Source organism: Callorhinus ursinus, unplaced genomic scaffold, assembly GCF_003265705.2.
Source record: "Callorhinus ursinus isolate GAN/ISIS: 27379988/994484 unplaced genomic scaffold, GSC_fseal_2.0 scaffold13, whole genome shotgun sequence".
Lineage (NCBI taxonomy): Eukaryota > Metazoa > Chordata > Mammalia > Carnivora > Otariidae > Callorhinus > Callorhinus ursinus.
Window position 1 is genome coordinate 48,791,175 of NW_027397075.1, and position 23,971 is coordinate 48,815,145.

The 23,971-nt window shown below is 41.2% G+C and overlaps 1 protein-coding gene across 4 annotated transcripts in view; it reads right to left on the reverse strand.

Moving 5' to 3' along the window:
* The window catches only part of HHAT (hedgehog acyltransferase), a 330,834-nt gene that overhangs the window by 62,009 nt on the left and 244,854 nt on the right, over window positions 1-23,971 (reverse strand). For all 4 annotated transcript variants that reach the window (XM_025877897.2, XM_025877896.2, XM_073900235.1 and 1 more), the window contains one exon: window positions 18,432-18,633. In XM_025877897.2, the coding sequence (XP_025733682.1) occupies window positions 18,432-18,633 (202 nt within the window). The remainder of the gene's footprint in view (window positions 1-18,431; window positions 18,634-23,971) is intronic.

Genomic DNA, 23,971 nt, shown 5'->3' on the forward strand with positions numbered 1-23,971 from the left:
CCATATTTGAGGAGCCAGGTCCTGCTAAAAGTTTTAGAATGGCCAACAGTACTGTCTTACTCTGTGTTCTTGCTCTTCTAACGACATGCCCTTACCTTTAGTCCTCATGTCTCTGCTCTGGATTTTGCAGAAGCCTCTTTCTTAACTGGCATGTTAAACTCTGGTCTTTCCCCCTCTGGTTCATCAAGCACACTGAGTATGTCCCTCCACTGCACAAAATATTTTGGTGGTTCTTCATTGCTTGCAGACTAAAATCCAAAGAAGGCCCTTTACAATCAGACCTCATTTTACTTTCCAACCTTAACTCCTACTACTCTACTAATGACACAGCTCTATTCACTGTTCTTCCAACATGGCACACACTTTTACATCTCTGTAAAATGACTTTACACATTACTTCTCTTAGCAGAAGCTGTTTTCTCTACTGAGAATGTGTCCTCCTAATTCTTTCTTCAAGCTCCAGCTCAGTGTCAGCTCAGAAGACCAACAGCTTTGGACCAGCCCAAATGATGCTCAGGTTCTGGCCCCACTTTTTAACTGTGCTGTCCAGAGCAAGCTCAGGCTCCTCGTATACCTAGTTCACAATTGGCATTTGATCAATGTAAGCTACTCTAACTCTGACAGAGTCAGCCACCCATTTTCTGTGTTTCTGTAACCCATGGGATAGACAGTATCGATCTATATGTTTTAGATATACAGTTTTTGATACAAAAAAAATTCTCTATGTGAGGAGCTTAACCTATACTGCTAACCTATATTGCTACCTAAGTAGAAAAAATTATTCCCATTTTACAAAGGAGGAGCCAAAGAGCAGAGACATTAAGTAACTGGTCTTAGGCAGACACTGATAAGTAGAGTAGTAAATATAGTACAGTCATTCACACATTCCTCTAACTGAATGTCTTCAAACTCCCTGCTACATTCTGTGTAGCAGTATGTGTCCTCTCCTCTAGAATGAAATCTCCTCTTCAGTGTCAGATACAAAGTAGATCTTCAAGAAATGTTTTTATTTCTTGAAATACTTCAAATACTTCAAAAACTAGTACCTTGTGCATGTGTTCCTTTAGTAATGGTTGATAGATATTGACCAAGTGTCAATTTCAGGAGCTCAATATTTTCAAGAACAATATGGCTTAAAATGACACTGAAACTTAAAAAAAATATTAAAATTCACCATTAGAGTAGGAGATTTAACATATCCCCCCAGAAAATGACACCTAAAAGATCAAAAGTAAGAATATAAAATAGGTGAATAAAAATAGGTCTAGCATCCAAACTGGAAAGGCAGAAGCAAAACTTACCTCTGATTGCAAGTGAAATGATCTTATACATAGAAAGCACTAAAGATTCCACAAAAAACAAAAAACAAAAACAAAAAAACCACAACACTGCTACAACTAATGAAAAAGTTCAGCAAACTTTCAAGATAAAAAGCAACATGCAAAAATTAGCTACACTTCTATACACTAACAATGAACAATCTGAAAAGTAGATTAGGAAAACAATTCCATTTACAATAGCTTCAAAAAGAATAAAATACTTGGGAATAAATTTAACTAAGGAGGGAAAAGACATACTGAAAACTACAAAACATTGCTTAAAGAAGAAAAAGAAAGACATCTATATTCATAGATTAGAATACTTAATATTATTAAGATGACAATACCACCCAAAGTTATCTATAGATTCAATGCAATCCCTATCAAAATTCCAATGATGTTTTTTTTCCAAAAATAGAAAAACTCATCTTAAAATTAATATGGAATCTCAAGGGAACCTAAATGGGCAAACAATCTTAGAACAGGAGAGGCTATCAAGATGGCACCATAAGAGGCTCCTACACTCCTCTTCCTCCCATGGATGCACTGAATGTACAGTTATACATGGAGCAATTTACACTGAAAGAAATCCAGAAACTAGCCGAGCAACTCCTACACATTAGGCAAATGAGAAAATACCCACATCTTAACAGGTAGGCAAAGCTGAGACACACTCTTGCCATAAACCCCACCCCCAGCACAGCATCATACAATTGGGAGAAAACCCCCAACTCAAGGCTTCTTCCTGAGGAACATAAATTTTGAACCCCCATCCAGCACCCCAAATTTTAAGACTCCCATCACAGGAACAGGCAGTATACCAAAGTGCGTGTGTTCACAAGACCTGCAAGACTAGCAAACAAAGAAGCAGTTCTTAAAGGGCACATGAGCACTTGTTATAGCTCTCCCCCCAGAGTTCACCATTGAGGGAGCAAGAAAAACTCGCAGTCTTTCTCTGAAAGAGGTCTATCTACATACTTTCAAAATTGCTTCCTGAGGGGCACCTTGGTGGCACTGTCAGTTGAGCATCGGACTCCTGATTTTGGCTTAGGTCATGATCTCAGGGTCATGAGATCAGCCCCACGTCAGGCTTCATGCTCAGCAGGGAGTCTGCTTGAGATTCTCTCTCCCTCTCCCTGTTCTGGCATTCTCTCTCTCTCACTCTACCTAAATAAATAAATAAATCTTTAAAAAAAAAATTGCTGCCTGAGAGTCAGGCTTCTAATTTAGCACACATCTAAACGAGGACTGGGACTCTCGCAGGACACTGGGAAGCTAATAGACCCTCCCTCACCTTTTCCCTCCAGCTCACTCTAAGTTGTCAGTACCTCCCTGGAAGGAGCTTGTAATCATACCTGCATGCTAGCTTTTGCAGCTGCTGCCCAAGTAATAGGTCCCCCAATGGCCTGGCTCTAATAGCCAATGGGGCTTCCATTCACAAGTCCCACAGGACTGTGGTAAACAAACAAACAGTTCCTAAGCACTCTCCTGAGACCCTACTACAAGTCCTGGCACAGGGTGAGCAGGCAAAAATTCCCACCTCCCAGTTTTTCCCTGAAAAGGGGTTTAAATACATACCCTCCCAGCTACTGTTTGAGGGTCTGGATTCTAATCATATTGCATCAAGGTGCTGACTGTGATCCTCCCCTATGGGACACTAATAGGTCTTAGCACATCTTCAAATAAGGGGGCCACTAAGAACAAAGAAGGTAACTTGAACTTGGACAATCACAAAGGTCTGAGATAAAAATTAGAAGCTCAGGCCAGGCTGACTGATGTGGTTCATCTTCTACAAAAGACCACTCTGTCAAGACTGGGAGAGATGGCATTTTTATATAATGCAAAGAAACCACCACAGAGAGTCAAGAAATGTGAAGAAACAGAGGAATATGTTCCAAACAACAAAAAAGAAGATAAATCTCCAGAAAGAGATCTTAACAAAATGATGATAAGTGATTTTTACCTAATTGAGAGTTTAAAATAACAGTCATTAAGATGCTCCCCAAAGCCAGGAGAGTAATGTATGAACAAAGTGAGAATTTCAACAAAAAGACAGAAAGTACCAGACAGAAATCACAGAGCTTAATAATACAATAACTGAACTGAAAATTTAATAGAAGGATTCAAAAACAGACTAGGTCAAGTAGAATAAATAATCAGCAAACTCAAAGACAGGTCAGTGGAATTTATCTAATCAGAGAAGAAAACGAAAAAAGAATGAAAAGAGTATAGATGGTTTAGGGACTTATGGATACTATCAAGCAACCAATATACATATTGTAGGGGTCTTGAAAGAAAAAGAGAGAGACTGAAAGGAGAAGAAAGCTTAGTCAAAAAAATAATGGCTGAAAGCTTCCCTGACCTGGAGAAAGAAACAGACATCTAGATCTGGGAAGCCTAAAAAGTACCAAATAAGAAATCTAAAGAGACCCACACAGAGACAGATTATAATTAAATTGTCAAAAGATAAAGACAAAGGGGAGACTCTTAAATGCAACACAAGAAAAACCATGTGTTACATACAACGGAACCCTCATAAGACTATCAGCAAATTTTTCAGCAGAAACTTTACAGGCCAGAAGGGAATGGCACAATGTACTTAAAATTCTTAAAGAAAAACATAGCCAACCAAGAATACTCTACCTGGCAGAGTTGTCCTTCAGAATGAGGGAGAGATAATGAGTTTTCCAAACAAAAGCTGAAGGAGTTCATCACCACTAAACCAGCCTTAAAATAAATGTTAAAGGGATTTTTTTAAGCTAAAAAAAAAAAAAGGATGCTAATTAGTAATAGGAAAACATATAAAAGTCACTGGAAAGGGTAAGTATATAAATTCAGAACACTCTAATGTTGTAATGGTGGTGGTAAATAATTTATAAATCTAATATAAAGGTTAAAAGAAAAAGTACTAAAAATAACAGTAACTACAAAAATGAGTTAATGGGTACACAGTGTAAAAGATGTAAATTGTAACAGCAAAAACATAGAACAGGTGGGTGTAAAAATGTTGAGCTTTTGCATTCAATGGAGTTATCAGCTTAAAACAGACTGTTACAAGATGTTTTATGTAAGCATCACAGTAAGGACAAAGCAAAAACCTAAAGCAGATACACAGAAGATAAAGGAATCAAAGCATAGCACTACAGAAAATTATTATATCACAAAGAGAGTAAGAGAGAAACAAGGAAATAAAAAAGTCAGAAATAATTAACAAAATAGAAACAGTCCATATCTATCAATAATTACTTTAGGGATGCCTGGGTGGCTCAGTCGTTAGGTGTCTGCCTTCGGCTCAGGTTGTGATCCCAGGATCCTGGGATTTCCCGCATCGGGCTCCCTGCTTGGCGGGGAGTCTGCTTCTCCCTCTCCCACTCCCCTTGCTTGTGTTCCCTCTCTCACTGTGTCTCTCTCTCTGTCAAAAAAATAAAATCTTTAAAAAAAATTATTTTAGGGCGCCTGGGTGGCTCAGTTGGTTAAGCGACTACCTTCGGTTCAGGTCATGATCCTGGAGTCCTTGGATCGAGTCCCACATCAGGCTCCCTGCTCAGCAGGGAGTCTGTTTCTCCCTCTGACCCTCCCCCCGTCATGTGCTCTCTCTCTCTCATTCTCTCTCTCTCAAATAAATAAAATCTTTAAAAAAATTATTTTAAATGTTTTATGGAAGTGTGGAATTGTACACCTGAAAATAATATTACACTGGATGTTAACTAGAATTTAAATAAAAACTTTTTTAAAAAAATAAATGGACTAAAGTCTCCAATCAAAAGACAGAGATATTTGTATACCAGTGTTCACTGCTATATTATTCACAATAGGCAAAAGGTGGAAACAACCCAAATGTCTGTCAATGGATGAATGGATAAACAAAATGTGATATACATAGGATGGAACAGTATTCAGCCTTTAAAAGACAAAAAATTCTGAAGCACACTATAACATGGATGAATCATAAAGACATTATGCTAAATGAAATCAGTCAGAAGGAAAAAAATTACATGATTCCACTTAAAGGTGGTACCTAGAATCATCAAATTCATAGAGAAAGAAAGTAAAATAGTGTTCCTGGGGGCTGGGGCGAAGGAGGTAATATGAAGTTATTGCTTAATAGGTTAAGAGTTTCTGTTTGGGATGATTAAAATGTTCTGGAGGTTGATGGTTGTAATGGCTGCACAACATTGTGAATAAATTTAATGCCTTTGAATTGTACATTTAAAAACAGTTAAAACAGTAAGTTTTATGTCGTGTATAATTTATAAATAGGAAGAATCAAGTAGATCAATACAATAGAACTGAGCCTAAAAAATGAACTTATGTATATTTGGATATTTGCTATATATTAAAGATGATCTTTCAAATCAGTAGGGAGAGTATGGACCACTGAATAAAACAGTTTGAAGTTATAAAAACCATTCTCAGTTGCAGGCCATACAAAACGGGCAGTAGACCAGATTTGGCCCATGGGCCATCATAGCTCGCCAACTCCTACTCTATTCTATTCTTGGTATCTGCTCTAAAGAAATACTTACACATATGTACAAGGAGGCATATCTAGGCATCTCCACAGCAGCTGCATTTGCAAAAGAAAAAAATCAGAAGCAACCTAAAATTTCAACAACAGAAGAATGGCTAAATACATTATATATCCATACCACGTCCAATTATGCAGATCTACATATACTAATATAGAAATATCTTCAAAACATGTCATGAGGAGGAAAAAAGCACAAACTTTAGAATATTTATATATTTATTATAACACACACACACAGTAGTAAAGGTACGTATGGAAGGCCATACTCCAATCTGACAACAACGGTTACCTCTCATGGAAGAAGAAAGAGAGCAAGGTATGTTTGTTGAGGTGGGGGATGGCTGTCTTAGAGGACTCCAGTCTTATCTGTATTTTCTTTTCAAGAGCATATGGTCACGAATGACTTCATAAATTTAAAAAGAATAAAAGAATAAAAAAAGGAAATCTAGGAATCTTTCCACTTAATGACCTTAGACCCTGGCTATCTTCCCTAAGTATGGAGTCAAGGCATATGGGTGGGAAGATAGAAGCTAGATGACCATCACACCCAAATTATGACTGTTCATGGCCCTGGGGATCTCCCTCTCCAGGCAGTACTGAGGTCTCTTGAGACTATTAAATAAGCCTAAAATGTGACAGATGTGGCCTCAGCTATAATCTGTTCAAACACAAAAACAACAGCTTAGGGCAAGGTCTGCTTTTAGGCAAACCTGGTATGTATGTATGTATTTATTTATTTTAAGATTTTTATTTATTTGACAGAGAGAGACACAGCGAGAGAGGGAACACAAGCAGGGGGAGTGGGAGAGGGAGAAGCAGGCCCCCCGCTGAGCAGGGAGCCCGATGCAGGGCTTGATCCCAGGACCCCGGGATCATGACCTGAGCCGTAGGCAGACGCTTAACAACTGAGCCACCCAGGCGCCCCAAGCAAACCTGATATTTAAAAATCTAAAACTGACAAACAGGTAAAGCATTCCAAAATGATTCGGCCAACAGCACAGAAAACTGTTCTATGACATCCAGTTAAACACAGTAGATTAGATATCTCTGCTCCCTTCAAAACCCCATTAAAAAGCAAGTAAACATTTGAAAATAAATCCACAGGCAAAGAATGGAATAGAAGTGAAAAGCAATGGGTTGAGCAAAATCAACCCATTTTATAAGATAGAGAGCAGATGGAGGAATTTACAGGACTGAGACACCTGGATAGTAGATATCAAAGAGAGGAGTCATTCATACACCAGATAGATTCCCAGAGGCCTAGACATTAGAGGCACCACATACCACAGATGGCAACAGTAAACCATGGAGAAAGAAAACAGGAAGGTTGGTTAAAATCCGGGTCATGGGCATACACACTCTGGGGTTTCCCCTTTCTCTGCCTCCTCCCCCCCCCATGATGAATGGAGGGGATAACAGGGTTTTTTTAATCAATAAACTGCATTAGAGTAACTCTAAACTCAGGGCCAACAGGAACAGTGGCATTTCAGAATACCAAAGATATTTTCATTAAGGTTCTGGAGAGAAAAACAGATTACATACAAAGAATCAAAAACCAAAATGGCATTTCTCAACAGCAAAACTCAAAACGAGAATACAAATTACATCTGCAAAATTTTCAGGAGAAATTACCTTTCAACCTTAAAATTCAGTGCTCAGATAATCAATCAAAGGTGAGGGTAGAATAAAGAGAGTTTGGGAAATACAAGGTCTCAAAAACATGTATCGCTCACGGTGCTTTTCTAAGGCAGCTACTAAAGGATGTGCTCCACCAAATCGGAGGGGAGCAAACAAGGAGTTCTGGGGCCCACAATACAGGGATTCAGCCCAAGAGAGAGGAGGAAGGAAATGTCAGGATGCCAGCTGTACGGCCAATCTGAAGGGAAATGATCCAGATGGGCCAGGAGGATGGAAGGGCTTCAGGAGAGGTTCTCCAGGAACAAAAAGAGAGCTGACAGATTTCCAAATACATCTGACTACATGGAAAATACTATTCTGAGGGATTTTTCAATTTTATTGGGGAGTTTGGAAAGAAGTAGTGATAGTAAACTCCTAATCAAACAAAAAGAGGCAAGGTGATTCTTAATCTAAGGTGGGGAAACAGGTGACTAAAAAGGAAAACTCAATGATAGCATATTAACTGGCTTGGCAGTGAGCCACACTTACCATCGTGGTAATAATGTAAACAGCAAATGTTGATTTAGCCAAAAATAAAGATGGCTATTCTATTAGAAGGAGTTGGGAGTACGTCTCCCAGATGCAAAAACCTCAGGTAGAAAGCAGTTAATATTTATAATTCATAAGTGAAGAAATAAGAGAATATACTTTAGAAAGGCAGAGGTAGATGTCAGAAACAACTAAGAGAATTAGAAGTTGTTGCTGATGAGGACAAGGACGTATGCATAGGAGGGATGGAGACCAAAGATTCATTTATCTCAAGAAAGCCTTGCGGTATGATTTGACTTCTGACCCATGAACACATATTTCTTAAACTTTCTGGGTTTCCATTCGTTCCCACTGCAAAACAGGGATAACGATAGTACTTACCTATAAAACTACTATTGAAACCACATGACATAATTGGGTAAAAATGCTTTTGTGAGCATTCCCACTTCACTTAGACCAATTTTTTCATAGACAGGTTGAGTGAAGCCACAACTAAAACATACGTTGTCCAAGAATTGAGAGCTGGAATGTCAATTAATCTAATGCCAAATGGTTTGGCCATAGCTTGCTTATCTCAAATTGCAAATCTTTGGTATTCGTGAGAAAACCCATTTTTTGCTGGTTAAAAAAAAAAAAATCTAATGCCAAATGTACGCAAGCAGCAAGGATAAATTAAGTGAATGAATAAGTGTGTAAGGTCTATCAAAGCAGATGTCTCTTATCTGATATCAAGGATGCTTAGAGTAAATTATGTATAACTGAATTTGACTCCCTTTCTAATTGAACTAACCATGTGTTCCTACACAAATCACACACCTTCCTAGCCTATAGGTTCCTCAACTATAAAAATGAAGATAAGGAACCCCTGTCCTGCATGGTTGTTGTGTTGCTTACATAAAATAACAAATGTGAAAGATCCTTGTGCAGGATCTAGTACAGTTGCTTCCCTGGCAAAGGGTGGCAACTACAACAGCCCCACATTAGTCTGGTCCTTCCATTTCTTTTTTTTTTTTTTAAGATTTTATTTATTTATTTGAGAGACAGAGAGACAGAGAGCACAAGTGGGGAGGAGAGGGAGAAGCACGCTCCCCGATGAGCAGGGAGCCCGATGCGGGGCTCGATCCCAGGATCCTGGAACCACAACCTGAGCCGAAGGCAGACGCCTAACTGACTGAGCCACCCAGGTGGCCCTGGTCCTTCCATTTCTAACATGAATCAAGCATCCACGGTCAGCTAAGCAAAGCCTCCTGAGGGTGGATCCATCCTGTACCCTTTTCTCTCAATAACCTTTAATTAGATAACAATACCTATTCACTGTAGAAAAGGCTAAAAATACAAATGAGTAAAACCAAGAAAATATGTATCACACGTAATCCCGTCAGTAAAAAGCTAGCCACCATTAATGTTGGAGTGTGTAACCTTCTATGTACTTCTCTGCGTTTGCACGTATCTTTAAATAAAAATTTTTGTTGTATCTGTTATTCTTTATTCCTCTCCATCTTTCTTCACAGTGAAATTATTTGAAGATCATTACTTTCAATGGTGGCCTAGTCAACTTGATAGATGTCCTGCACCTTTTATATGATACTCTTTCCTGCCACCCCGCAGGGCCATTCAGCTCTTACTCCAGCTCTGACTCCAACCTACTGGGTGAACTATAGGGTTCAGACCAGAAGAAAAAGCAAAAGCCCCCTTAAATTGTGTTTCAGTACATTCTGGCAATCACAGTACATTGATACCGACTCAGCTCATCTCAAATGAGACCAGCAGCTGCTCCATAGGCTTTTTAAAGCAGTGTTTATTTCTAGGTCTTGGGAGGAATGTGAGATATTTTGGAAGTCCTGAACATCTCTGACTCCTCAGAGCTTTATAAAATGAACAAACACACACACACACACACACACACACACACATATATGTATATATACACATACATACACATGTACATATATTACATATATGTGTTATAGAGTTATAGCATATATACATAATACTGATTGCACATAAAGCCTAAGTATACATTGTAAATAAATACATATTGTAGAAATATATTGCACAAAGTATGTGCATATTATTTTTGAGAAAAGGGGACTAATTTCATCCTTCTACTGATAATAAGAACACTGGAAACGCAAGCTCTGCTACCTTCAATGAGTAATGGGTTTTCTGGGAGGAAAAAAGAGCCAGATTTAGAAAGACACATCCAAAGCTTCAGCACGTACACAGTAAGATTTTGCTTTTTCCTAAGCTCATCTGTGACCAGAGTAACCACCACTTATCTGTGCTGTAGAAGCAGGAACTGGGGATTCTCAAGTAATGAATCTAATCCCACATGCCACCTGAAAAAGCCCATTTCAACCACTGCCATTCAAGTGATAGATCTCATCTTTGGCTTAGTATTCTTTCCCGAGGTTACAATTCCCAAGGCCGGGAGACTGTGCTGTGTGCTTGGGGAAGAAAGGACAGGCAGCCATGGCAGCAGCGATGATGAAAGGGTGACCCTGCCTTGCTCGAGCCTAACCTGACAGGGACAGGGAAGGCCACAGAAGTCCCAGAGCAGGCCAGACCTGGAGAGGCTCACCAGGCCATGAATAACTGGAAACTGGCTCTAGTTCAAAACCTTCTCTCTGCAGATAGCAGACTCAGTAATGGAAAGTTAAAAAGAACCTGTGAAAATGCTTTTGCCATGCTAAATGTATTCGACTAAAAGGTGGAATTATTTGCCACATTCCACCTCTCAGACCAGAGGGGTTAAGGCTTAGGTTCAGATTCCCACAGAGAAGAAAATGTGTAAGCAGTGAATTGCGCAGTGCGCTTCCTGCATCGTTAATGATCCTTCGGAGTGGGAGACAATGGAGGGGGCACCAACAGGTCATCATCCACCAAGGAACACACTGTTCATAACAACATGCATTGCTTTTTCCAGACAGAGAGGCCTGGGTGAGTGCTAACAAGCTAGCACAACAGGCTAATTTGACGTGTGGGATTAATATGTTAATTTAATGCTCTCCTGTTTGGTTAAGTGGTTTGCATTTCTATATTTCTAAGTCTGGCCTTCAAATCCCTTTATATGGAAGACCATTTGGCTTCTCTAGCTTCCTTTCCTCCATTCTCCTGAGTGATAACCCCTCATGTCCCATGTCTGCCTCCTCACCTCCATGGCAACCCTATTCCTGACTTCAGGCTGTATGTGTGCTATTCTCCTGACCTGGAATGCCTGTCTGCTCTCTACTGACCTATCCAAGCCCCACTCTTAATTCTTCAGAGTCCAACTCAAGTCCCAGCTCTTTAAATAAACCATTCTTATGGTTTATTTAACCATAAGAGGCAAGGTTAGCTCACACTGGTTTATTTAACCATAAGGGGCAAGGTTAGCTCACACTGACCATTACCCCTCATGAACATCAGCAGTCTCTCCTCACATAATGCCTTACCCTGGTCCTCAACTGATCTGCACACACCTTGCATCTCCAGCAGGCCAATGATCTCCTGTGGCACAGGGAAGATGCCTCACAGCCCCTTCCCCCCACTGTCAGCACCCTGGTCTGGAGACATAACCATTCTTTAACTTCACCTTACTTGACCCCTTAATGGCATCACCACCTTTGATGAGCCCCTCCATGAAATACCCTCTTTTTCTTGGTTTCTGTGAAATCACCCTCTAGATTTTCCTCCCCCCTTCTGGCCCCTTCTCCTCCACCCAACTTTCAAATGTTGGTGTTCCTCAGGTTCGGTCCTGGGCCGCCACCTTTTCTTCTCTTTCTGCACTCTCCCTGGGAAGTCTCAAACATTCCCAGGACTCCAAAATACCAACTATATGCTCCCAACTGTCTATCTCTAGCCTGGACTTTTCTTCTGAGCAATGCCTGTGAAGGCTAGGCCAACCGGTATTTATGATGCTCATGAAGACAAGACTGTTTTTTAATATAGATCACTTAGCTCTTCCTAGAGAAAAGCCCTCATTCTATGGTTTTATTTTTTTTGTTTTTTATTTTGAAATATTTTATTTATTTATTTGACAGAGAGAGACACAGTGAGAGAGGGAACACAAGCAGGGGGAGTCAGGGAGGGAGGAGCAGGCTTCCCACGCAGCAGGGAGCCCGATGCGGGGCTCGATCCCAGGGCCCTGGGATCATGACCTGAGCCGAAGGCAGACGCTTAACGACTGAGCCACCCAGGCGCCCCTCATTCCATGGTTTTATTGCCTCTTTATTCCAAAGCAGACACCGCAAAGATGATTATCCTGATGGGCCACACAAAGTACCTTGTTCTTGGAGGGAACTAATAATAGATTCTACCACTACACAATGATAGACTAGTACACTATAGGCACTGAAGCACTGAAAGAGATGCAAAAAGAAAAAAGAAAAAAAAAATAGGAGGAAGGGACCACGTCTTTCACTCAGAGTTCCCCAGGGTTCTGCAGTGTGTCTCCCACATAGGGTACTGGAAATGTTTTTTTCCTAAATGAGCAAATTAAGAAATAAAGAACCAGACTGATTCTGTCTAAACGGCCAAGTCTAGAAAGCCTTCCAGTCTTGAGAAAATGGCTTATCTACAACAAGTACTTGATCTCTGTTTGTTGAATCAAGCCAAGCAGCAGAGAAATAGAAGATCATGAATCATTGTCAAACAGAACTACTCTTCTTAGACTAGTTTGCTTTGTAATCCTTCAGTGAGTTAGTTGGGGCTGGTGTCACTGACCTCAAGTGAAAGTGTTTCTTATCAGGCCAGGACAACTGACATGTATGTATATCCTGCTAATTGGCGGGTTAGGATTCCAGAGAACTAGGTAAGCATTAGTTGGATCATGTCGATAATTCTTACAATTGACTGATCAATTTTAAATTGACTGATCTCTCAAACTCATGGGATTTCTGTACCTACATCTTCAAAGTCACACTGACCAATATAGCAGATAAACTGAATGGATATCACCACAGAGCCGTGGTCTTTGGGCTCCTTCTGACACACCAGAGCATCAGATCCCTCCCACGACCATTAGACTGACCCTCCCTGATTGTCACTAGAGGCGCCTTTCCTCAATTAAGTCTATAAATAGAAATTTTACTGCTTCAGAGAGGATATAAACAGCTCAGTAGGATACTCTTGGGGCAAAGAAGAGGAGATAAGGGCTGGGGGGAGGAGGACATACTGACATTATTCAATGAAATGAGCATCAAGGGTGGGGGTGGGTGAACTGCTTGAGATGTCGATTCACCTTTTGTAGGAATAACTGACAAGCAGCCTGAAGGTATCTTCCTTCAAAGGAGAGAGCACACTGAGAATTGGCAAGAAGTAATGTCACTCACTCTATTGATGCTTCAAAATGTTTCCCCTTATTAAAAGATTTCAATGCTGAACACAAATTCTAGCTCCCTCCTTGAGAGAGTGCTTGTATAGAGAAAAAGCGTGTTGCTTCAGCAGTAACTTCTCTTTGTCCACCCAGCTTGGGTGCTTTGTGAAAGTACCTTTTGTCAGCATCCTACAGCTCTGTTCCCCAGTGAGTCACAACCAATAATCCCCCTTCTCATAAAGCAGCAGGGTACCAGAGAGGCTAATTCCTCCCCAACCCTTTCTTTCCTATATATATTTCATTCACTGAGCATTAAAATAGCATTTTGCCATCACTAGATCAATTATTATCTATGCTGCTATGGAAAAAAAATAATCTCCCTGTATAATGCTCAACAAGCCTCAGCCTTAGGAAGTTCTTCCAGTACTCAATCTATATTCTTCATGCTGCTATATGGGGCTACTTCCTCTTATACTGCCCTCAGTGGAGTCGGACAATATTCATTCATTCATTTAACAAGTATTTACTACACACTTACTCTGTGCCAAGCGTTTTGATACATGCCAAGGATACAGACCTCTGGCTTCATGAGGCTTACAGTTCAGTGAAGGAGATACAGATTAAACAAGTTATTGTATAAAAATATTTCATTGCAACTATGATAAGTACAACAGAAGAGATCACCTACAAGGAGCCCAAAATGAACCGTTAATCAGAACCTGACTGACTCAGGAGGGTCAGCAGGGGACAAACAAACAAGATATCACTGGAACTGCAATCTGAAGGGTGAAGAGGGGTGGAGGGAGAGGAGAGGCAGCACCCTAGGACATGGACGAGCCCAAGTGGGGTTCTGAGGCTGGAGGGGCAAGATGAGCAATTGAAGAGAAGGAAGAACAGAGTGTGAAGTGGGGGGTGGGAGCAGAGCGGATGGGGAGAGGTAGCCAGCTCAAGATCAGGCAGGGCGTCATAGGTCATCTTAAATATTGAGGGCTTAGTCCTAAAATAATGGGATACCACAAAGGATTTTAAGAAGGATAACAATATGGTTAGGTTTTTATTGAGAAACATCACTCAGCACTGTGAGGATAATGAATTGAAGAAGGCAAAAATGGAATCAGGGAAACTAGTTAGAAACTATCTGGTAGACTGGGCAAGGAACAAGAACAGCAAGATTAAGATGACTTAGCAGAAATGGAAATAATTTTTAAAAATAAGATCTACCTAGGAGATAGAATATACGGTACATACAGGTAGAACAGAGGGAGAGCGAGTACAAAGGGTAACTTGCTGGTTTGGGCCTTGAGTAACTAGATTAAGGATGACTTTTCTAGAAACAGAGAACGCTAGAGGGAAAGGAGCTAGTTGGACTTACGGGGGAATGGGGTACACGAGTCCAGGACTACATATGCTAAGTCTGAGATATCTGTGAGATACACAAGTGCAACAGCTCAGTAGCCATTGGATATACGAGGTGCCTCATCATTAATGAACATTATTTGAAATTATAACATTCTACATTCTTGTAATTTTTGTCTTGATAGGGGTATGTTCTAGAATTGTACTGCTCAAAATGGAAGCCCCTGGCCACATGGGAGCTACTTAGTCTCAAATTAATTAAAATTATAATTTTTAAAAATTAGTTTCTCGGTGACAATAGTCACATTTCAAGTGCTCAGTGTGGCTTGTTACTTCCGTATTGGTCATTTCCACTACTGCAGAAAGTTCAATTGGACAGCCCTGCCTAGGACATCAGAGGGTTTCCTACAACACTCAGCTCTGATTAGTCTTCTGGTGAATGTTCAACTGCCATTTCATCAACACTGAGAAATCCTACTGTATTTTGTGCTCCAGACAAAGCTTTGAGGTCGAAGATGAAAAAGATATGGGAAAAGAAGATATGATCATCCTTGGTACTCAAGTATCTTCCAACCAATCTTTAAAAAAAAAAAACAGATGAAGGATTAACGTCATTGGAGAGAATATATGAGCAGCCTGGGGCAGGGGTGGTGAACTCCCATTGTAAAAATACTATCAGATCAATCATGGAGACTAACATCAGAGGAAATTAGGTGCTAAGGAGGCATTAAGTCTTCATTTGGATTAAGACAAAAGAATGGGGAATGGATTCATGAAAAGAGAAAGGAGAGTAACCCAAGTGGGGAAACAGTTTATTCAAAAGGTTACACAATATTTGAAATGCCAGCCCTATTTTTCTGAAGGAAAACAGAATCTATGCTGAACTGTGTTAAGAAACAGAATAATGGGGGCGCCTGGGTGGCTCAGATGGTTAAGCGTCTGCCTTCGGCTCAGGTCATGATCCCAGGGTCTTGGGATCGAGCCCCACATCGGTTTCCTGGCTCAGCAGGGAACCTGCTTCTCCGTCTGTCTCTCCCCCTGCTCATTCTCTCTCTCTCTCTCTCTCTCTCTCTCTCTCTGTCTCAAATGAATAAATAAAATCTTTAAAAAAAAAAAGAAAGAAACAGAATAATGGGGCGCCTGGGGGTGGCTCAGTTGGTTAAACAACTGCCTTCGGCTCAGGTCACGATCCTGGAGTCCCGGGATCGAGCCCCGCATCGGGCTCCCTGCTCGGCGGGGAGTCTGCTTCTCCCTCTGACCCTCTTCCCTCTCGTGCTCTCTATCTCTCATTCTCTCTCGCTCAAATAAATAAATAAAATCTTTAAAAAAAAAAAAAAAGAAACAGAATAATGGGAAAAAATCTTTGCGTGGACAAGTGGAAGAACTAAAGAATCAACCCAATTGTATTATGCTGAGCGAAATAAGTCAATCAGAGAAAGACAATTATCATATGGTTTCACTCATATGTGGGATATAAGAAATAGCCCAGAGAATCATAGGGGAAGGGAGGGAAACCTGAATGGGAAGAAATCAGAAATGGAGACAAACCATGAGAGACTCTTAACCATAGGAAACAAACTGAGGGCTGATGGAGGGTAGGGGGTGGGAGGTTGGGGTAACAGGGCGACGGGCACTGAGGAGAGCATGTGATGTGATGAGCACTGGGTGTTATATGCAACCGACGAATTACTGAACTCTACCTCTGAAACTAATGATGTACTATATGTTGGCTAACTGAATTAAAAAAAAAAAGAATCAACCCAATTGTGCACTGACTTAACACTGTGGCTAACTCAGATGCCGAGCTAACCACTGGGGATATAAACAGTAATGGAATCCTGATCTCATACTCAAGGACTCCTTGTCTACATAGCTATAAGCAACTACCAGGCTGTCAGGATAGAAGGTGATAAAATAGGCTTTACAAAATATGTTCTTGCTCAATAAATATGTACCCTAAACACCATATTCATAATATACAGACATACATCTCACCAAAAAAACGCATACTCAAAAATTACTATCCACTTAGGTGTGTGACTTGTGGATGGGAGCTCAAATGAGGCAAACACACAAGGGTCCTGGACTAAGCTGTGATGAGGCAGAGCAGACATTCACGTGCTTCATCCTGTGAGTAAATGTTCTCACTGTCTTCATTTTTAACCAAAATTAACAAGGCTACATAGCACAGTTTGGGTTCCTCCTTTAAGATTTTAGGTTTTGAAAATTTGTCAATAACATAAGCCACAGCTCAAAGTCTACAGAGCAGTGCTTAACATTAAGTTCAAGGTTAATTTTAGACCCTCCCTGAAGGAATGGGGAGATGTGTTACAGGGCTTCAGCCTAGGCTGAGAAGAATTCTCTGCCTTTCACAGATGGTAACTGGGTTTCAGGCTTCGGGGAAGACTATTCGGATTTGAAGATGGAGACTGAAACCTCGATGATACCAGCTTGTATGGTTTTCCTTTGTGTTACATAGCCATGACTTTCATTGCAATTCCATTTTCTATTAAGATTCACTGACATTTCTTTCCTGATGATTGCTGGGTACTACTACTGAATAAAATATTTATCTTTAAACATACATGAGCATATTTAAATTCCTTCAGATGTGTTATTTTGCTATGTGCTTTGTATCAGTTTTTATTCAAATAACTGTCCACTTTTACTATGGCTATCTTTACAGGAAAAAAAACCCAAATGTATTCTATTTGGTAGTGTTGGGTTTCTGAAATATATTTGCTTTAGTTGCGTACACTGGGGGAGTTTAGGCATATTAATCACGACTCAGTAAATTTCTTGTGTTTTATTGCCTGCCGTGAACATGGATGACAGCATATTTCTTTTTAGCCACTCTTTTCAGGGTTATCAGAATACTGCTGCATATTCAGAACTGACTATTTCCTACAAGATTCTAATATACTGTATATCACTTTTATATGATAAAACATTTGTGTAACATGTGTAAAGTGCCAAATTTTCCAAATCATTTTCCTGTGGAATCAGAATGCGTCTTAAGCACTTAGCTGTTTTTTTCTTTTTTTTTTTTTTTTATGCTACACTAACAGTATCTATCAAATTAGCCAAGATTAAAAATACCAGCACTACTCAGTACTGGCAAGGGCATCCTCATGCACTGTTGGGAGGAAAGTCAATTGGCACACTTTGACTGCAGGGCAGTTAAGGAAGAGTTAAGCTGTATGCATGGCGAAAAGGGTGAGAAACTTTTACTTAGCAATTTTACATATAAGAATTTGTCCCAGTTATGATACTCATCTCCATTTTGATTGACAACTGCCAAAAATTAGAATGACACAATTGCCCAATAGCAGGAGACTAATTAAATAAATGATGGCATAGCCACATAATGGAATTCTGTGTAGCCATTCAAAGGGGTTGTTAGAAATGGATTTGGTGACATAGAAAGGTGGTCCTCATACAACTATGTCTCTGGAATAATAGCATTTGTGTTAAACGTTATACATGTGTGCGTATATATAAAGAAAAATATAAAGAATAGTTGTAACAGTTTTTGTTGAAAAGGTATTTTTCTTTTCCTCTTGTGTGAATTTTCTTATTTTTATACAGTAGGCATGCATTGCTTTGAAACACTTATGTACAAACAAAACAAAACCTGCTACCTCTGGGCACATACTCTTTGAACCAATCTGGCAAAAATGGCCCATTTTGGGGTGAATCTGATCACCGCCTTCCCTCCCAGGCCTAGTCCACCTGGCTCAATGGTCCCACACCACCTGCTCACCACGCTGTCCTGGACGCACGGGGTCTGCACAAGCCTCTGGACTGCGTTCTCCACGGTGACTCCCAGCCAGTTGAGGGCCGCCCAGCACCAGAGGTAGTCATAGCCGCCATGCCAGAAGCTCACAAACGCAAACGTCACTGCGGTGGAAAACAGTGTCCCCAGCAGGCCATGCTGGGACCCGCCTACTGGAATGTACACATACCTAGAGAGAGAAGAGGCTGTTAGGAGCCATGCAGTGGGCTGTCCCTTCACTACTACCTGCTTCTGCCCCTGATTCTCCTGTCACACACTGCTAGCGACCGTGTGGAGATCCTTCCCTGCTTCCAGGAGGCCACACAGAGCACTCCTTGAATTCTCCAACAGACCAGGAACCGGCAAAAACACAAGCCTCAGTTCTGAGGGGCTTGAGGTTAAATGAACACACAGGCTCGAGAGCTCTCATTACCAGAGCAAAATAGCACTTACAAGAGGCAGGGTGAAGAGTGGTGAATTTACAGTTTCTAAAAGGGGACTGCCCAACCCTGGAAGCCTCATCACAGAATGGCAATTAAGCTTCCAGTTACATGGGGACACAAACCTTCAAGACAGTTATATATTTTACAGCTCAAACTATTATGTTTATGGTAAGCCCAATATTTAAGCACAATTGCTCCTAAATAGCAGGAGCTGGGTGCAGAACAGGGGTGCCAAGACCCATTGCTCCAGCTTTCCAGGCAAGTTGCCCAGAAGGAGTAGGAACTTCGCAAGTAAACGGAAGAGCTCTGTGCTCACAGGTCAGCCAAATTATTACCCAAAATGCGCAGCATCCCCGGGGTACGCTCTCTACCGCTGAGGCAGCTATCTGAATACACATAAGCAGGACCATCTTCTCCAATCGGTATGTTCCTGCTAGGGTTGGACAAAACTCACACCTTGGGTTGGTAGAATCTGGAGAGCTAGGAGCACAGCCTCCTGGCAGCACCCTTAAAAAAAAAATAAAAGCCATAGGTCTCTGGTCTGTTGGGGAGTGCTTCTTTGTCCAACCTTCTTCCAGGAAGGAAAATGAAATCTTCATTTCCTGAATACATAGTATGTCCCAGGCACGGCACTACACACTTCACACACGTTACGTGCTTTGATTCTTTGAAGCACCATATGGTTTACACCTTCTGTTCCAGCATGCCAGCCCGTTTACAATGTGTCCTGTTTGTATATTAATATTTTGTAGGAAATGTTATTTTTTTATTATGTTATGTTAGTCACCACCCAGTACATGATTAGTTTTTGATGTAGTGTTCCATGATTCATTGTTTGCGTATAACACCCAGTGCTCCATGCAATACCCCGGTGATGGGTATTAAGGAGGGCACATATTGCATGGAAATGTTATTTTGGGAAAACCATTTTTGAATAGAACAATTTTATAGACAAGTCAAAAAAAAATGAAAACCACTCCCCAGTCAATAAATATTTCAAAAAACTATAGGATAATATTTTTAAATATCCTCCTTCACTCTGTACTCCAGTTTAGTTAAAATTATATGATCACCTTAAAGAAGGCCCATTTTGTAGGTGAGAAAACAGAGGCTGAGAAGTTAACTTGAGCAAGGCACACAACCAGGAAGGGGAGGAGGCATCCTACAACTCTGGCACCAAAGTTCATGCCCTCCATCACACCTACATCTTACACTCCAATCTAAAACCAGAATGCGTGTGAGAAAGTAGCCATTTCAGAAATAAGTGAAGCAAATAAAATGTCTTCTCTTGTGCAAAAAGAAGACCATCTTGACAACGAAATTAGCAAATATGTATCAAGGGCTCACTACAGATTACGGGATCCTCCATCTGCTGTCAAGCATTTATTTAGGCCTCCAGGGCAGTCCTGGCATTATGGGAAATCCAGAGACATAAAACATTGTTCCTGCCAAAAAGGACAGGTAGAGCTGGTTGTGAAACAATGGCAAACACGTCCCAGCATTAAGCTAGATGATACGGTACAAAGTAGACCAGGAGAGTTTGAGTGTGGAGGAGAAGGGAGAGAATGGAGGCAAGTGGACTGTAGCCTGGCAAGGCCAAGAGGATGAATTTTGCTGGGCAAGGGGAGAAGGTGGGTGCTGCACCATGGACCTAGAAGAGCTGGACAATAAGCCAGAAAAGCCGGACAACCCCAGGCACGGTAGTTTTAGTTGGTGTTCTGCTGCCCCCTAGAGGCCGCTTGGTTATTGGTGCAGAACATTCTTCATCAGAAGCAAAAAATGGGCCCCAATTCTCTATAGCCTCCTACCTGCAAGGTGGGAGTTGCTGCCCCATCATGGCACTCCATGAGGCTGCACTTCACTTCATACAATGTTGTGTGCGTGTGTGTGTGTGTGTGTGTGTGTGTGTGTGTGTGTGTGCGCGCGCATGTATATATGCATGCGACCTTCTTACACACATGTATGTATATATACGTGTGTGTGTGTGTGTATGTACAGAGGCGGGGGGAAGGGAAACAGGTGTTCAAACCAATTTCAAAAGTATGAGGAATGACTGCTGTTGACAGAAACTACAGATAATTTTTTTTTAAAAAGGTAATACTAATACCAATACTCTTCTCACCCAAGACAACTATTTCATGTTGACCTCTTATTGTATCTATGTTAAGGTGACTGGCCCTCTATATGTCAGGAAACCCAGTGTAGAATAAAAGCCTCTCATCTTCACACCAACGGTCCTTCATATTGGATTCAACTCCAAGAAGGACACATTCTCATGCTTGTGACGAGGAAATGTCTAGCCCCATAATTACATGCACAGCTATTTTAGGGGCTCTTGGCACTATGGCTTTGTAACTTTGCCTTCCAAATGACAGCCGACAAAAATCTGAGAATTCCTTTTATTCCTAAAATTCATATACGGCAGGTCTCCAAGGACATGAGGCTGCTTATTTTAAACCTGAAGAGGGTCTGGCTTCCAGACTGTAAGGTAAAAATCCCTTCTTCACTCTTAACCTCTGGAAGGCAGGGGGTGCATCAAAAAGGAGAGTAAACAAGTTCTTTTCTTTTACAAATTCTACCAGTCTTGTGTCAGTTCCATGATTAATAAAAACAGAAATGTCTCTTTCAGGAAAGCAGTAGTATGACCCCACTCACGGAGATCCACTGCACAGTGAAATTGATTTCCCCAAGGAAGAAAGCTTTCAGCACCGCCTTCTCCACGAAGCAAAAAACAAAAAGATTCTTCTTGTCAGTGACTGTGAGCTTCGGTCTGCACGGGGCCTGCCCCTGCCAGGCGGCCTCAGGTGGTCACTGCTTGCAGAGAATGCTGCTTGACGGAGTTAGCATCCAGTCGCAGCTGCCTTCTTAATTTAAAACCATCTCACGGAACCAGCACAATATAGCAAACCCCCAACTCAGGAGGAGGAACTTCTATAAAATGGAGATGTTATTAATAATGTCTACCCTTTACTGAGTGTCCGTGAGCCAGGTGCTTTACATATACTATTTCTAACCATTACAACAACCTAGCAAGGAACGAGTGACTACGTCCGGCCTATACGGAAGAGGTGAAATCTGAACCTAGAATGTTCTGGTTTCAGAACTCCCAGGCCTACGTCCTATTTTGCCTCTTTCTTTTTCTTTTTTTTTTTTTTTTTGGTAATAGAAACATTTCTTGGTGATATGTTCCTCTTATTTAGCCAAATTTTCAAAGCAGTCTCCACAAAAACATTCACCAGCATTTTACTAACTAAAGAAATGGTCCTTTGTTGGAAAGGAATCTTGCTGGGGAGAAAGATGCTTATTATTTACAAAGGCATTTGGGCCAAGGAGCACTGTGCCAGAAGTCCAGGGGCATAAGTTCAAATTTTAAACAGACTAACTAGTTTCCTTCTGTCCCACAAGCAGAGATGATACGTGCCATCCTGACCAGACTGGCATCCCGCAGATGTCTGACGACAAAAGAAGGGGGGGGAGGCGTAAGAAGTCAATGGTTGCGGGGGGGGTTGTGGCCAAGTAGGTATACATGAAGGGAGAAGAAAATATGCGTCTCTCTCAGATCCACTATGAAAAACGACTCAAGAATGTCCTACAACTGGGGAGAGGGGTGGTGAAAATCCATGGGGTAAAAACATTAATCTTAAAACCACAACGCTCTGTTTTCCCAGAACCCACACAAGAGCTCCCCAGCTTGGTATATTATCTTCAAACTCTTTGCTGAGGCCTAATCCCTGACCCCTTTGATGTAAGAGGAGGTAGGAGACTGAATGACTTGGTTTCTACTCTCCCGTGGAATGAGGTGAGGTGGGCTTGCAGGGTCCCAGTTTTTAATCACCCAGTGTTTGGCAGGGCCATTCCATCCTATTCCAGCTCCGCCATAGCTTTCCATCCTCACTTCCCACTGGTTCTCTTGGCAAATCATGAAATCCTGAACAAATGGGGCTTTCATACCTCCACGCCTTTGGTCATACCATGTTCACATCCTCCAACCTCTCTGGTTTTCCAGCTTCTATTCAGCCTACAAAATTTAGTCCATTTTCTATCTCCTCCCAGAAGTCTCTTTTGAATATGTCCACTGTTCTACTTAACCCAGAGCACCTCTTCTTTGTACCACTGCCTGAACAGTTATTCACCAAAAGATGTCTCCTCTATCATACTATCGTTTCAATTAAGTTGTAAACCTCTTTCCGGAAGGACTAGATGTGTGATGTGTGTACATGAGTGCAATGTGTTATTATATAGTTCCTAGTCAACAGTATTTATTGTACCTAGCAACATAATTTTCACAGCCTCCAATAGCTTTTAAACTTGTGAAAAATTATCACCATGGCCAGGGACCTATTATGAGCAATTAGGAACCAAGGGAGGATTGTAAGGTCCTGCCCCAGTTATTGGGAGAAACTTCCGAAGACACTTGTTCCTAAAGAATACAGACACTTGAAGGATGCTGAAGTTTCTCCACACTTTGTAATCCTACTTCCCCTATTAGGGTCAAAAGCACATGGCTCCAAACCACTAGACCTATCCTAACCTCAGGAGATTTCACAGATGACAGGTACTAGGCTTGTAAAGACAAGAACCTTTAGTAGCAGGGAAGGGCAAGACTTCTGGCTGCATTGCACTGTCGGTGAGGTGATCTCACCTTGGCTTCACCTGGGCTCTATGAGGAGCTCTTACTAAAGAGTTCTTCACAGAGCTGGCCAGGCTCTCCTAAACCCAGCTCTCACAGGCAACAGCCCCCTGAACTGACCCTGGCTCTGACCTTGGCCCACATGTGAGTTCTCTTCTTCCACAGCCCAGTCCAACCTCCATCCTCTAGGTAGTAGACAAAGAGCTGGTGTTTAGACCTCACAAAGGAAACTACAGATCTGCTTATAAAAAGCTTTCAAAAGAAGATGCACAAAGAAATCACTCTATCCAGTACAGATCATAATGGAATTTTAATAAGTAAGAACCAGCAGTTGGTTAATGGACAACTCTCGACTTTATCATCTCCAGAAGGCTAAAAGAGGTCCACTTTCAAAGCAGAGGGCACATTTTGAGCTAGGCTAATTCTCAGCTCTTTTACCAAGAGATGCTGGCTGT